The 15778-nt window shown below is 42.8% G+C and overlaps 1 protein-coding gene across 2 annotated transcripts in view; it reads left to right on the forward strand.

Annotated features, from left to right (window-relative positions):
* Window positions 1–9822: 9822 nt before the first annotated feature.
* The window catches only part of LSG1 (large 60S subunit nuclear export GTPase 1), a 40753-nt gene continuing 34797 nt past the window's right edge, over window positions 9823–15778 (forward strand). For both annotated transcript variants that reach the window (XM_066347170.1, XM_066347169.1), the window contains exons 1-2: window positions 9823–9985; window positions 11921–12047. In XM_066347170.1, the coding sequence (XP_066203267.1) occupies window positions 9887–9985; window positions 11921–12047 (226 nt within the window). In that variant the 5' untranslated portion in view covers window positions 9823–9886. The remainder of the gene's footprint in view (window positions 9986–11920; window positions 12048–15778) is intronic.

The raw sequence follows: 15778 nt of genomic DNA on the forward strand, positions 1-15778 counted from the left end.
CACCCCCTCACTTAGCTATATTCACACTTCTTTCTCCCAGGTTCAAAGAAAGTCTTTCTTTCTTTGTACCGTCCTCTCAAATCCACCCTCCAAATTACAAATCTGACATTACACCCCTTTACATTATAAGTATTCAATGGCTTCCCACCAACCAGAAGATACAGACTTGTCTTCTTATAGCCATGAGAATTTTCAGGTGGCACCTGCCTACCTCTCCAGTCTCATTCATCGCTTCTCCTGGCTTTGTAGGTTCTGCTCCAGCTGTGAATGGCCTCTGTTTCTCATCATGCTCACGAGACCATTTCTTGTCTTCCAGCCATTCTTATGTGGTTCTGATTGGAATGATCTTCTGCCACTGCTTCTAGCTGACCCCCTACTCATTTTTAAAGTGCCAGTTCAGGTACCATCTTCTCCAGAAACAATGCTCTGGCCTTCCTAACCCCTTCTCCACGCTCCCTGTGTGTATCTGCACTTTACTTATTGTAAAATTAGCTTTAACTGTCTTCCTCCCTCCCTAGACCGTGAGCTCTTTCAGGAAAATAACTACATTTGATTCACTTTTTTGTCCCCGCTACCAGCACAATGCCTGCCGAGTCAGTGTACCATAAATGCTTGTGAAATGAACAATAGCCATGTGCTTATTTTCACAGCAGACTATCTTAAGCACAGATTGTCAGAACTGAAGGAGCTCTTCTAGGCAATCTATCTCTTCACATCTCCCCCCCCCCCCCAGTTTTTACACATGAGGAAACTGAGGCCCTGACAATGCTGTACACAAGCATAGTTATTCAGCAGCCAAAACAAGATTAGGAACCATGTAGCCTGAATCTAAATTCAGGGCACTTTTCTTCAGCTAAACATAAAGCCAGAGGCTTTTAAACATACAAATACACTCCTAATAAGACAGGCTATGTTTTGAGGAATTGTGGCTTCATTTGGTGAGCTGAATCAGAGCAGCCCTATCAACCAAACATCCTTCTCCCTGTTTCCTGACTGAGCTGCCACTCACTGGGTCCTTAATTAAAAGTCCCCTGTTACTGGCTGTTCCTGCCACAGAAGAGGTCAGAGTCCAGCATGACTGGCATGGTCATGCTCAGACTTTGGTCCCCTAATGGTCAAGATCGTGCTCAGGTTCATGAGTGTCTGGTGGCCCAGTGGATTCCTCTGCTCTGCCCAGTGACCCTTGACTTCTCTTGGGTTTTCACTTCAAAAGCAATGAGTTATATCAGTTCTTATTTCTCAGGAAATAGTATAAAGAAGTGCCAGTGTGTCTGACCAGGCGGTGGCAGAGTGGACAGAGTGTCGGACTGGGACACGGAGAACCCAGGTTTGAGACCCAAGGTCACCAGCTTGAGAGCGGACTCATCTGGTTTGAGCAAAAGCTCACCAGCTTGAGCCCAAGGTTGCTGGCTTGAGCAAGGGATCACTTGGTCTGCTGTAGCCCCCTGGTCAGGGCACATATGAGAAAGCAATCAATGAACAACTAAGATGCCGCAACTAAGAATTGATGCTTCTCATCTCTCCCTTCCTATCTGTCTGTCCCTATCTGTCCCTCTCTCTGTCTCTCTCTGTCTCTGTCACAAAAATAAATAAATAAATAAATAAATAAATAAATAAATAAATAAATAAATAAAAGTGCCAATGAAATTAAATGTATATGGTAAATACTTGGAGATTTTCAAATTGAGAGTAAAGGTATTATGCAACTTATGTTTTAATATATCTTTTGTTTTTGAATTCTCTCTGGGCATGTGGGCCTGGTACATCTTTAGCTAGGCTACATATATAAGCCGGCAGAGTAACAGCTACTCTATCACAAATATTAACTGTACTGTCCTCTAACCACTGGCTGCTGAGGAGATGCACATGGTCTCACCCTTAAAAAGGTATGCACTGATTCAGAGTGGACTCAAGGAGGCACTCTGGATATGCTGAGGGAATGAAATATAGGTGCAAAAAAGTATGATCTGGGATAATCAAGTCTGAGCTTAACACAGAACCCTCTTGGGGTTCAGAGGGAAAAATGACTTTTAGGCAAACGGTGAAGAGATGAGGGTTGAGGGTTCTCATCAAGAAGTGGTCATGCTTCATGCTTCATTGAAAGATGAACAGGTTGCTATGGACAGAGACAAAAGCGAGAAGTCCAGAGAGAGAAAATGACTCACAAGGACAATGGCTGGTGCTGAATGTTTATGACGGAGGCAAAAGCAGGAAACTCAAGCATATTGAGCACCTACTATGTGTCAGACAATGTGTTAAGTGCTTCAGATCCATCTGGAAGTTCCATCCTCATAGGAGTGTTGTGAGGTCCATGATATTCTCTTCGTTATATAGAGGGATGGACTGAGGCTTGGAGAAGTTAAGAAACTTGATCAAGATCTCCAAAGCCTATATTCTTTGTGTTTGAGTCAAGTTGGGACCTGACTTTAAAGGGTCTTGAATAGTGAACGGAGGTGTCTCCCAAACTGTGGTGAGTCACTGAAGGCATCTGAGCAGGGACGTGCCATGATCAGAGCCAGAGCTCAGACACCCACGTCCCAGGTCTGACTCACTCAAGGTCCCAGAGCAAAGTGCTGCACCTCTCTGGGCCCTCACCTCCCTGTTTGTAAGCTGAGCAATTCCCTCCCAGTTCTAAGATTGCAGGAGGCTATTTTGGTTTCCTAGGGCTGCCATAAGAAATTACCATAAAAATGTATGGCTTAAAACAACAGAAAAATTTTCTCTCACAATTCTAGAAGCTAGAAGAAAGAAGCATGCTTCCTTGCCTCTTATTAGCTTCTGGTGGTTGTCTGCAACCCTTAGTTTATAGAACTATCACTCTAATCTCTGCCTCTATCCTCACATGGTGTTCTCCCATGTCTTCTCTATGTGTATCCAAATTTGCATCTTCTTATAAGGACAACTACCATTGCATTAGGGCCCACTCTAATCCAGTATGACCTCGTCTTTACTTGGTTACATTGGCAAAGACCCAAATACCACATAAGGTTACATCCACAGATACCTGGAGTTAGGACTAAAACCTATCTTTTTAAGAGACACTATTGAACTCAAAACAGAGGCCACAACAAGAAATTGCAGGAGTGAGAGAGGAACAATAGACATATCAGATGTTTACAAATTCCAGAAGTCACCATGTGGCCCAAGCTTCTGGAAATGTTCTCACCAAGGCCCTTGCTTGCCATGAAGCCCCTCCTTTCATGGGCTGCCTACCAGGAATACTTGCCACCTGAATAATGTCCAGGAAGAAATGCAAAAGCATGAGAGAAGTGAAACCATGAGCTTTGCAAGTGAGCCCTTCTCATTAGTGCCACCAGAGGCACTGACCAGTAAAGAAGAATCAGAATGGTTTGTCCCCTCTAAAGGTGGAAGGAAGAGAAATCACTATCCGTGCATGGTTAGTTTTAATGCAGAAACCTTGGACCGTAACATTTCCATCTGAAGTAACAGTATTTGTAACTAATGATGATTGTATTTGCTACATGGTAGTTCACGGTGCCCTTGACCTTCACATAACAAAGAGTGCAGGATGGAGTCTTCTCCCCAAGTTACGGTAAAAGTACTACCCTGATGTTGCCAGCCCACGCACCCTTTCTGAAATCATCGTTGTTTCTCTGTTAAGCACCTTAGTGGCCCTCTATTTCAATACCCACTTAGAAGCATGAACTTGCTTTTAGAATACACTGACACTTGGTTACCTAGCCTTTGCTTGAACACCCCCAGTGGCAGAGAGCTCACTACTTTATAAAGCTGTTTTTCCATCTTTAAATCACTCTGACTATAAGAAGGTTCAAATAAATTAACCTAAAATTGTGACTCTACTTTCTCCCCATTTGTTCTAGTCCTGCTTGCCTTGTCTCTAGAGAGAACAATCTTCTTTCCTTTTCCTATTACAGTCTTCACATAAATAGAAATTGACTCCCACATACCCTGGGAGTCCCCTCTCCTGAGGCTAGTCACACTCTCTTCATCTTTTCCTTAATCCCTCACCATCCAGTTGACATACTAACACATATTAATAAATCTGTTAGAGTGACTTAAGGAGATGGATCACTTTTAGGAACAAAAAGGAAAGTAAAATCTCAGTGGTCAAAAGGCCTTACTAGTGGAATAGGTCAAACTGGTGGAATAGTTCATGGCTCCACCACTGGCCTGAGCTACTTAACCTTGGATGAATCCCTCTGTCAGGCAGAAAACCACTAAAAATGTAAGCTCTTGGTGGCAGTGGGATGGGGGTAAGGGGAAGGCAGGGAATTTGTACAATGCTGACTCCCAAGAGCCCAGTGATAAATCAGTGAAGGAGGAGTGAATGAGAGAAACCTAGTGCTTCTATCTGCAGATTTTAGAGTTGGTGATTTTTTTTTTTTATTTTTTTTTTTGTATTTTTCTGAAGCTGGAAACGGGGAGAGACAGTCAGACAGACTCCCACATGCGCCGGACCGGGATCCACCCGGCACGCCCACCAGGGGGCGACGCTCTGCCCACCAGGGGGCGATGCTCTGCCCCTCCAGGGCGTCGCTCTGTCCCGACCAGAGCCACTCTAGTGCCTGGGGCAGAGGCCAAGGAGCCATCCCCAGCGCCCGGGCCATCTTTGCTCCAATGGAGCCTCTGCTGCAGGAGGGGAAGAGAGAGACAGAGAGGAAGGAGAGGGGGAGGGGTGGAGGAGCAGATAGGCGCTTCTCCTGTGTGCCCTGGCCGGGAATCGAACCCGGGACTTCTGCACGCCAGGCCGACGCTCTACCACTGAGCCAACCGGCCAGGGCCAATAGAGTTGGTGATTATTAATTCTACTTCTAGCCTCCTCTGCTTTGTTTTAATTTGCTTGATTTTATTGAGTCTCAAAATTTACAACTAAAAGTTCAGAACAATAACAACGCCCTTTCTCACTTGACTGTTATTAGGAAAAAAATAAGCACAAATTTATCTCTGAATAAAAGACCCTTGATATTGCACATGCAACTGCAAGGATTGGGGGAAATTCATAGGTTCAAATACAGTGTGCACAGGACCTTGTAGCCCCCATCACCAAAGCAAGAAGTCCTTTACACTTTTCATTGCACACACAATGACTTGCACAAGGAGGCAATCAATGTTTGATTGAAGTGACTCAATATTTATAACCATTAAAAAAAAGGGCTGCTGAATGTTTGAAACTCACTCGTGTGTGAGAATCCACCCATATCCAATAGGGATGAATGGAGAATGACAGATAATCAAAGGGAGTTCCCTTACTCATTCAGTGGCTCTGCAGAGACTGCCAGACTTCTATTTTCACAACTCTCAGCCTTATGCAAACTGCTTTAATGTCTTTGTGGAAGATGGTGAGTGGGAGAAGGGAGGGGCAGGACTGCAATCTCGCCTTGGAACAGTTTTTCTGCCACTGACACATTTTTGGCCAAGGGGTGGAAGATAAAACAGAAATTCCACCCACTAGCGTTTCTCCTTCCCCGGACTGATGTACAGCCCAGAGCCACAACAGTGTGGAAAGTTACTCCAAGGTTTGTTCCCAGGTGTGGGTTGCAGGACTTGTAACTACATTTGTTTAGCCATAGTAAATCAAGTATGATGCAACATCATAAATGAGAAACACTCTCTGTGTTGCTTTTTGGAAGCTGGATAGGAGGCTTCCAATCTTGAAATCAATGCAAACTCTTTCAGGGATCAACTGTTTACAGAATTCTGGCTTCAGCAGGGGGGGTCAGCTATGTCGGGAATTGGGAGGATCTAAGCAGTCTTCCAGATACAAGCCCAGTAGATGAGCATTTTCACTGTCGTGACAAAGTGATGAGAGGAGTTTGGCTGGGTTTTGTTGTTTCCTGAATGAAGTGTGTGGGTGGAATGACTTCTACAGCTGGAGGGCAGGGACCTAGGCTGACTCATCTTTGCTACCCCCTCACTTGGGCAGCAGCCACCGCCTTGCTCCACCCGTCACCATCATCACTTCCCCCTCCTCATTCTCACTTCGTTCCTCTGAACATGGATCCCATTATCTTGTCTCATCAGCACCTTCAATTCCCTTCTTCCTTGCTCTTCTCAATGAACTAGCATTATAATCCCTCAACATGGGTCAATAATAAGTCTGGATTATCACCTGCATCATCCAGTTGTTGGGGAAAACTTTGTTCAGCTGTGAAAACTGGTACCCCACAAGCTAGTAGCAATGATCTCACAGCATTATTGCATTTGCTACTTCTGCAGGACAGGAATTGTTAGTCCCAATAACTAAATAAGAAAACTGAGGCTCAGCTAGTTCTTTTTCAATTGCAGATTTGAGGAACAGTCTAGGGGAAATATTAAAATTATTGGCCCTGGCCGGTTGGCTCAGTGGTAGAGCGTCGGCCTGGCGTGCAGGAGTCCTGGGTTCGATTCCCGGCCAGGGCACACAGGAGAAGCACCCATCTGCTTCTCCACCCCTCCCCCTCTCCTTCCTCTCTGTCTCTCTCTTCCTCTCCCACAGCCGAGGCTCCACTGGGGCAAAGATGGCCCGAGCGCTGGGGATGGCTCCATGGCCTCTGCCTCAGGCGCTAGAATGGCTCTGGTCACGGCAGAGCGATGCCCCAGGTGGGCAGAGCATTGTCCCCTGGTGGGCATGCCGGGTGGATCCTGGTCGGGAGCATTTCCCCATTTCCAACTTCAGAAAGATACAAAAAAAAATTATTTATGACTTACATATTAGTCAGTTAAGAATACAGTAGTTGCTGCTATTTTAATCTTAACAATGTCAGTGTCTTTTTGATTTCCCACAGTCTTGATTAAATCACCACTTTATTTGATCAAGATTTTTTTGGAGCCCATGAGAATGACTATAAAAACCCAAAGTGGCCTGACCAGGCGGTGGCGCAGTGGATAGAGCGTCGAACTGGGATGCAGAGGGCCCAGGTTCAAGACCCTGAGGTCACCAGCCTGAGCGCGGGCTCATGTGGTTTGAGTAAATCTCACCCACCAGCTTGGACCCAAGGTCGCTGGCTTAAGCAAGGGGTTTCTTGGTCTGCTGTGGCCCGCGGTCAAGGCACATATGAGAGGGCAATCAATGAACAACTAAGGTGTCACAACGAAAAACTGATGATTGGTGCTTCTCATCCCTTTCTGTTCCTGTCTGTCTGTCCCTATCTGTCCCTCTCTCTCTCTGTAAAAAAAAACAAAACAAAAAACAAAACACCCCAAAGTGTTTGGTTTTTCTAACTCTCTCACGGTGACAATATCTGGAAAAGGGAAGGAGGGTGAAGACCCATGTTCCTGATTGAGCTCTAGAAATGAGATGGCAGGTTTCTTTATATCATGTCCTCATTATTGTTATTAGCATGTAGAAGTCATTTAACCTTTATAAGTTGGTTTTATCTTTAACTGCTGTGCTACAAGAGAATGCCAGGAACTGTTCGCTTATTCTCTTCTGGATCTTCTCCATATTTTACTTCTGGAGATTATGTTCAAGTTTGTTTTTTGTTTGTTTGTTTGTTTGTTTGTAATATATATAAAAAGAAACTGTTTCTGAGTTGAGAAATGGAGAAACAATGTTCTGGTGCTTCCTTTGCTGATCTGTGACCACTGCCTTTCCAAAGCCTATGTAGTACATAGTGGGCTTGGCAGGCAACCCAGAGATGGGTAAATGACAAGGTCCCTGTTCTGCATGCCCTTAACTTGCTATGACTGACTTGTAGCCAGTATACGTCAGTGTCATCTGTATCAGAATGGAGTAGACTTATCTTGCTACTCAAAGTGTAGCCCATGAACCAGACCTGTAGCATTAGCATCACCTGGGAGTTTGTTTGAAGTACAGAGTTCCTGACCCCATCCCAGACCTTATTAATCCATTTGCATGTTGCAGAGATTTCCAGGAGGATTCACATGCACACTCAAGTCTGAAAAGCAGTAGGTTCTGAAATACATGTTAACAGCTCTTATTCTCCCATTTCTAGTGATGAGATTCAGCCGGTTTGCACCAGTTCAGCAGGACTAATACCTAATTTTTTTAGTTCGGCAAACTGGTTGTTAAAGTGGCACTTATAATCAGGGTTCTCTCTAAGGTGGGCGCCTGCGCATCTGCCCAAGGTGGAAATCACAAATTTACATTCCTCGCTATTTTAACATTCATCTGCGCAACAGCGTATTCTAAGCACCTGTAGTAATGTCCATACCATCCATAGGTGAAAAGAATTTGACAGAACTATGTTTGTAATATTTATTTATTCATTTCCTAAAACTCATTATACCTTTGACGAAATGCATTTTAATTCCCTTGCATTTGTTACTTCAGTAAACAAACATATAACATAAAGAGAAAAAGGAGAAAAAGTGCCAACCAGAGGGTGACAAACTGTCATTGGAAATATCTTAAATAACAGTTTTATTGTTTTATGTCAGGTGTTATTTAATATTTTTCATTAATATTTTAAAACTCATAACAATCTAGTTTTGTGTACCTCTTTTATTGTTCTTAAGTATTAAATGCATGAAATAATGAACTACCTTTTGGGAACTAGTTGTTAAGTTATTTGAATCCCACCACTGCCTCTTTCCCCAGAGCATATAAGGTAGCTCAGTGGTCCCCAACCCCCAGGCTGCAGACCGGTACCCGTCCCTGGGCCATTTGGTACCGGTCCGCAGAGAAAGAATAAATAACTTACATTATTTCTGTTTTATTTATATTTAAGTCTGAACGATGTTTTATTTTTTTTAAATGACCAGATTCCCTCCGTTACATCCGTCTAAGACTCACTCTTGACGCTTCTCTCGGTCACGTGATACATTTATCCGTCCCACCCTAAAGGCCGGTCCGTGAAAATATTTTCTGACATTAAACCGGTCCGTGGCCCAAAAAAGGTTGGGGTCCACTGAGGTAGCAGATGAGACTGGGGCACCTCACGTGTCCTGACACCTCACATGTCCCACCTGACTTGAGCAAGCTGCTTCCTCGGGGCAACCTCACACTGAGGTGGTCCCCCCATTAACAAAACGTAGGTAAAATGCCCAGCACCCAGCACCCACACCACTCTACCAGACTTTTCATATTCACATTGCAGGACATTAACGGTAAAGTCGGGAACAAAAGCCCAGGCCACAGAGCAGAGCTACCTCACTGTTTTCCCTTTAATTTAGAAAAGTTTTAATACAACTGTCAGTGGAACTTTTAAACTTTTTAAAAAATTATAGTTGACACTTGAACAGGCGGGCGGTTAAGGGCGCCAACTTCCTGCGGAGTTGAGAAAAATCTAGTTGAAATAAAGCTTTTCAGTCAGATCCTGTTGGCCTTCCCAGCAGTTTTGCCAAGCTCTGAAACATTATTCATCCTTCCATTCCGATTTCCAAACCAGTCAGGGTTTTATTGCCCCAATTCACAGCTCGGAAAGACTAAAAAAAAAAAAAAACAACGAAGAGCTATTTAGTTGCTGGGACTCAGCAGCGACGCCCTACCTCGGGACACCCGCTGAAAACAAGAGCCAAGAAGCTGCGCCACCCCGCGCCGGGTTCAGAAAAGCCCTTCCCTGCAGTCTACATCTTCTCCTGACGGAAACAGCCACGGGGAGAGGGGCCCAGGAGTCAGTACCACGAATACACGTGGCCATGTTTTTTAGCTCTCCTACTTCCTCGCCGGACGCTAAAGACCGACGCACAGATATGGGAGGTACCATTTTTTGATTCAACCACTCTATAAAAATTATTAGAGATAGCAATAAAAAGGTAAGTTACCAGAAAATTCTTAGCTTTATTTTCTATAATAATGTACAGTTCTAGATATAATAAAGCAGCTTTGATTAAGTTACTTTCTTTTTTTAACACGGCCTTCACTACATGGGCTCGCTCATACGTCACTTCCTGGGATCGAGTGCTTGAATACCGGAAAACGTGCGCGTTCGGCAGAGAAAGTTCGTATAGCTGCTGTGTTGCAATGGGCCGGCGGAAAGCGTCCGGTGCTGGATCCCTCGGCCGGGCACTTATTCGCCATCAGGCTCAGCGGAGCCGTAGCCACCGTCACACCGACTCCTGGGTAAGACAGACGTTGTCATCTTAGCCTTTCTACCTGGTTAAGAGTGTGACTATTGCGAATCCTGGGGTCAAAGGGCACACGGAATTTTGGGGAGAAAGTGGCGCCCAAGCAGGGTTTTGAAGCATGAATATATAGCTTTCTGCTAGGCCGATAAACAGGTTCTCCTGCTAGGGAGGACGGATGACACAAAGGTGGAGGCTTAAAAATAGGACTGTTGTGTTGAGGCTGGTGTGAGATCTTGAAGGTCTTAATGTCAGAATAATAGTTGGGTCTTTGTAAGCCAGGAGAGCGTTTGGAAGTTATGAGCAAGAAAGACAAACGAAATAATTCTTTTTGTATTAATTTGTTCAAAAGAATTGACCCTCCAAGAGTGGCTGGTTGCTGCTAGAATTACGTATCTCTAATTACTACTTCACCTTTGTTATTTCCTATTAGTGTCACCCAAAAATGAACAATAAACCTCTAAAATGTGGCCGGCCTAAAATTTACTCAGACCTAAGAACAATCACAGCTTTAGGACCCTAGGTAAATGAATGAAGTAGTTTGACTTGAGCTTGTTATTTTGACCATTCATAGCCCTAGGTATGTGAGACTCAGTAAGTTCTCAGTGAGAATCTGCCAAAGTCAGAGATATTCCTGCTGCTAACTGTCCATGTCCCACTATCGCCATCTGATTTCCATTCATATAATAAGCAGCATTCAGGACTCATTAATATTCATCAGGTCAAAGTTACTCTGGACATAAGATTACTGATCATTTCAATTGATTTTGAAGCAACTTGTTATTAATGTAGCCTTTAGTAGGTGGTGCAAAGATTGAATAAATATCTAAAGAACTGGATTCTAATGCTTACTTTGATTTTTGCTGATTCTATGGCGTTGGGCAAACCTTTTAACCTTCAGTTTTTTTCATTTATTTGTACATTACTGAGAATGTACTTAGGATGGTGTTTATCAAACTCTGGGTTATATTTAGAAATCAGTTAAGGCCCTGGCCGGTTGGCTCAGCAGTAGAGCGTCGGCCTGGTGTGCGGGGGACCCGGGTTCGATTCCCGGCCAGGGCACATAGGAGAAGCTCCCATTTGCTTCTCCACCCCCCCCCCCTCCTTCCTCTCTGTCTCTCTCTTCCCCTCCCGCAGCCAAGGCTCCATTGGAGCAAAGATGGCCCGGGCGCTGGGGATGGCTCCTTGGCCTCTGCCCCAGGCGCTAGAGTGGCTCTGGTCGCGGCAGAGCGACGCCCCCTGGTGGGCAGAGCGTCGCCCCTGGTGGGCGTGCCGGGTGAATCCCAGTCGGGCGCATGCGGGAGTCTGTCTGACTGTCTCTCCCTGTTTCCAGCTTCAGAAAAATACAAAATATATATATATATTTAGAAATCAGTTAAATAGATGGCAACTAGCAGTTTTTTTAAACTAACAAAAAAAAATTTAGACTCAGGGTGTTTTACATATTGTAAGATAACTTTAAGATTCTTTCGTTAGCATTTTACTCTACTGAATAGTACACAGTTGTATCCCTGTGTGTATCACAGCATTTGGGTCACTGTATAAAACTTACTGAGAATCTCCATCAAAATGGCCAACTGTGGCTGCCAGGACCACAGAGTCTACATTCAAATTCTACCTCTTATCACTTACTTAGCTGCAACTATAGGCAGTTTACTTTTAATCTATTTAAGCCTGTTTCCTCATCAAGCAAAATAGAGATACATTAAAATTTATTCAAAAGATTTTGAAAATTAAATGAAATAATAAATGGAAAGGGCAGATCATGACATAAGAAAGTGTTTGTTTAAATGTTAGCTATTATTAGTATTGACTATAAAGGTGCTGACCTCACACTCAATATCACAGAATAGTTAGTTCTTTGAGGAGTTCGAGTTTGTTTAGATGTTGAGCAAAAAAGAGTAGCTGTATTTTTTACCCTGTTTATTCACAGTTGCATACAAGCGAACTCAATGATGGCTATGATTGGGGTCGTCTTAACCTTCAGTCAGTGACTGAGCAGAGCTCCCTTGATGACTTCCTTGCAACTGCAGAACTTGCAGGGACAGAGTTTGTAGCTGGTAAGTTGTTTATTGTTGAGTGCACGTCACTGGTCACATGTCCACCACATAGTCCATCTTTGCTGACTAGATACACAGAAATCTAAGAACTGTTTTGCAGACCCTGCTAAACTCATAAATGAGCGGTCTTTAACCCAAAGGCATATATCCCAGAAACATTGTCAGAGGTTCAGTGTTACTTAAGCTGTGAGCTACAGAATGTGCCATGGTTTTAAAGTTCAGCTCTGAAAAAAAACAACACAAAAAACAATTTATGCAGTATCATATTAAGTACAAGAAATTCAATCTCTCTAAGGAAAAAGACCAGTCTACATTATGGTGAACAATACCAGCATTTTCCAGAATGTTTTCTGATACCATTGTTAGAAACAAAATTCTGGGCCTGCTGCTATTATTTAGGCAATTTGAATTGTAGTTTAAAATACTTGTCAACACATTACAGTGAAGTTTTCCATTCATGCAATTTGTTTTAGTCACTTCTCTTCCTTGTTTTCTTGTATGTGTTTCTGAGCACTCAGAAAAATACCTGCACAGAAATAACATTATAAACTATTATTTCTATTACTTACTTTGTAAATGTTACTAAGATGTTAAGCAAATTCACTTATTTGTTCAAAATGCTCTTGTTGAGCCTCAGCTACTCTTAGGTATTGTACTGGCTATTGAGAGGACAATGTTGAATAACACATATTTTGGTTCTGCAAAATTTTGTTTTAGGTGCTATGAAATAAGTCTGTAACTGACAACAGGGTCATAAAGGATGGAGTTAGTTCTTTTTTATTTATTTTTTTTAGATTTTATTTACTGATTTTTAGAGGGGGGTGAGAAGAAAAAGACAAAGGGGGGAGAAGCAGGAAACATCAACTTGTATTAGTTGCTTCCTGTATGTACCTTGACCAGGCAAGCCTAGGATTTTAAACCGGCAACCTCGGCATTCAGGTAGACACTTTTTACTGCACCACCACAGGTCAGGCAGGATTCATTTCTATTGGAAAGAAGACGAGGACTGATCAGGGAAAATTTTACCCCGGGGCTGACTCTCAAAAGATAAGTAGATGTTAGAAGGACAGGTGAGATGACACAGGATGTTATACTCACAGGCAGGCATAGGACTCAAGCTAAGATGTGAGCAGCAGCGTCCATTGTTTAGAAAAGGGTTAGAAGTTTGGCCTTACTGGTCCTTAAAGTGCAGAGACAGGGTTGGACAAGCAAACACTGTGAGGTGGGCAAGGGCCAGGGCCAGGTGAGAATAAGAGCTTTAAAGGAGTCTTTGAGGGGTATTAACAAGTATTAAACATAATTTAATATATATATTAAAATATTACTGTAAATTTTAGGAAGATCAGTTAGGAGATTTGTTTTAGTCCAAGAGAAGCAGGTCAGAAATGAAATAGTAATGGTAGGAGGGTGAAGAAAAGAGCAGAAACAATATTATTAGAGAGCTAGAATAAACCAAACATTGGTGAGGGTGGAGTAAGTGAAGAAGGACAAGGAATGGTAGAGCCACAATTGGGGGTGAGAGAAAGGAAGAGTAGAAGTAAGAAAATGGAGTTGATGTACAGTAGTACCTTGACACAAGTGCTTGAAATCGAGCAATTTGAGAGACGAGCAGTCACTCGCGGGATTTTTTGCTTTAAGTCACAAGTGGATATTTGAATCACAGCCTCTGCCACCCTCCACTAGATAGCCTGCTGAACATTCGGTTTCACAGGTTACACAAGGCTGTGTCATTCAGCTCACATGTTTATCTGGCCGTGCGAGCATCTGTATTGAATTGCTATTGCTTTGTTCTTTGTTTTCATCTTTATTAACAGTTTTTTGGCAAATATCTTAACTTTTAACCATGGGTCCTAAGAAAATGAGTGCCAAGGGCAATGCTGAGAAGAAGAGAAGGATGATGTTTGTGGAATTAAAGCAAGAAATCATCGAAAAACATGAGCGAGGTGTGCGTGTTGCTGACTTGGCGAAGGAATATGATCGTAGTACATCAACAATATGTACAATTTTGAAGCAGAAGGAGTCGTTAAAGGCTATAACGCCAGCCAGGGGTATTAAAATTATTTCAAAACTCCGGACCTCGGTCCATGAAGAGATGGAGAGGTTATTGCTCGTCTGGTTGATGGAGAAGCAGCTCACAGGAGATACTGTGACTGAGAGCATTATCTGTGAGAAGGCCCGAGAGATTTACGGTGATTTGGTGAAGCAGACACTGGAAACATCAGTGGACAAGGCATCACAAGAGTCATTCAAAGCCAGTCGGGGATGGTTTGATAACTTCAAGAAAAGATCAGGCATTCGCTCCCTCATCGGGCATGGTGAGGCAGCAAGCGCAGGTGAGAAGTCAGCAAAGGCTTTCACTGAAACCGAGAGGGACTTTGAAGGATTCAAACCAGAAGTGTCAGTGATGGAGGAGATTGTGTCCCTCAGAAAGTCCTTGGGCCTGGAGGTAAAGGAAGATGTTGATGACCTTGTCGAGAAGCACAGCAAGGATCTGACAATGGAGGAATTGAAAGAGTTACAGCAGCAGCAGCGTGTGGAGGTTTTCCAGGAAATTAGCAGGGAGGAGCCCAAGGTAGAAGAGGTAATCAGTACAAGTGAGATTAAGGAAATGTTGGGGAATTGGGAAAAAATTAAACAGTTTATTGAGAAGACACACCCAGAAAAAGTTGTAACAAGTCGTGCCTTGGAGCTGTGTAACAACACTTGCTTTACACATTATCGAAATGTTCTGAAAGGGAGGAAGAAACAAACTTCCATGGAAAGGTTTTTGTTGAAACGGCCTTTAAGTGATTGCGAGGAAAGTGTGGCAACAAAGCCAAAAGTCAGTGAAGAAAATGGTTATGATTAAGCAAAGTAAAAAAAATAGCAATTAAATTTATTGATAAAGTTACATATCATACGTAGTGTGTAAATTAAATTTTGCAATAAATGTAGTGTTAAGTGTGTAGAGAGTAAGTTATGTTAAGCTATAGCCCAGGAAATGCAAACCTCTGCCAGTCTCCTCCCTCTGCCAGCATCTTTGCCTCACCTTGATGGTTAATAACATTTCATAATCCAGTTTATTTCTTTACATTCTCTTATTATATATGTATATATGTATTTGTTATTTATAAAGTACATTTTCTTATTTAAAAGAATATAAAAGAAAAAATTCGTGTGGTTTTAGGGGGCCAGAATGGATTAATTAAATTCCCATTAATTTAAATGGGGAAATTTGATTTGACACACGAGCAAACTGAGTCAAGAGCTTGGCCATGAAGCGCATTAAACTCTTGTGTCAAGGTACTGCTGTATTTGACTATGGCAGGGCAAGAGTGTGTATATGTGTGTGTGTTAGAGAGAGAGAGAGATCTCAAGGTTAATATTAGCATGTGCATAGGTTATGGTGAGAGACATTAGAGAGGGAGAGGTTGGAAATACATTTCATTTGGCAGTAACTATTAAATTTTTAAAATGCATATCCTGTGCCCAGCATTTCCATTTTTTAGTAGCTATGCTAGAGGAATGGTTCTCAAATTTTAGTGAACATTTGAATGACCTGGAAAACTTGTTATACAGATTGCTGTGCTACTTTTCTGGAGATTCAGTAAGTGTGGGGTGAGCCTGAGAATTTGCATTTCTAACAAATTCCCAGGTGATGCTATGTTTTAATAAAGACTACTTGTAAACAACCTAAATGTTCAATAGGTGGAAAAACGGCTAAATAAAATATGTTATAGGGATGCTATGTA

This window comes from Saccopteryx leptura, chromosome 8 (assembly GCF_036850995.1).
Source record: "Saccopteryx leptura isolate mSacLep1 chromosome 8, mSacLep1_pri_phased_curated, whole genome shotgun sequence".
Taxonomy (NCBI): Eukaryota; Metazoa; Chordata; class Mammalia; order Chiroptera; family Emballonuridae; genus Saccopteryx; species Saccopteryx leptura.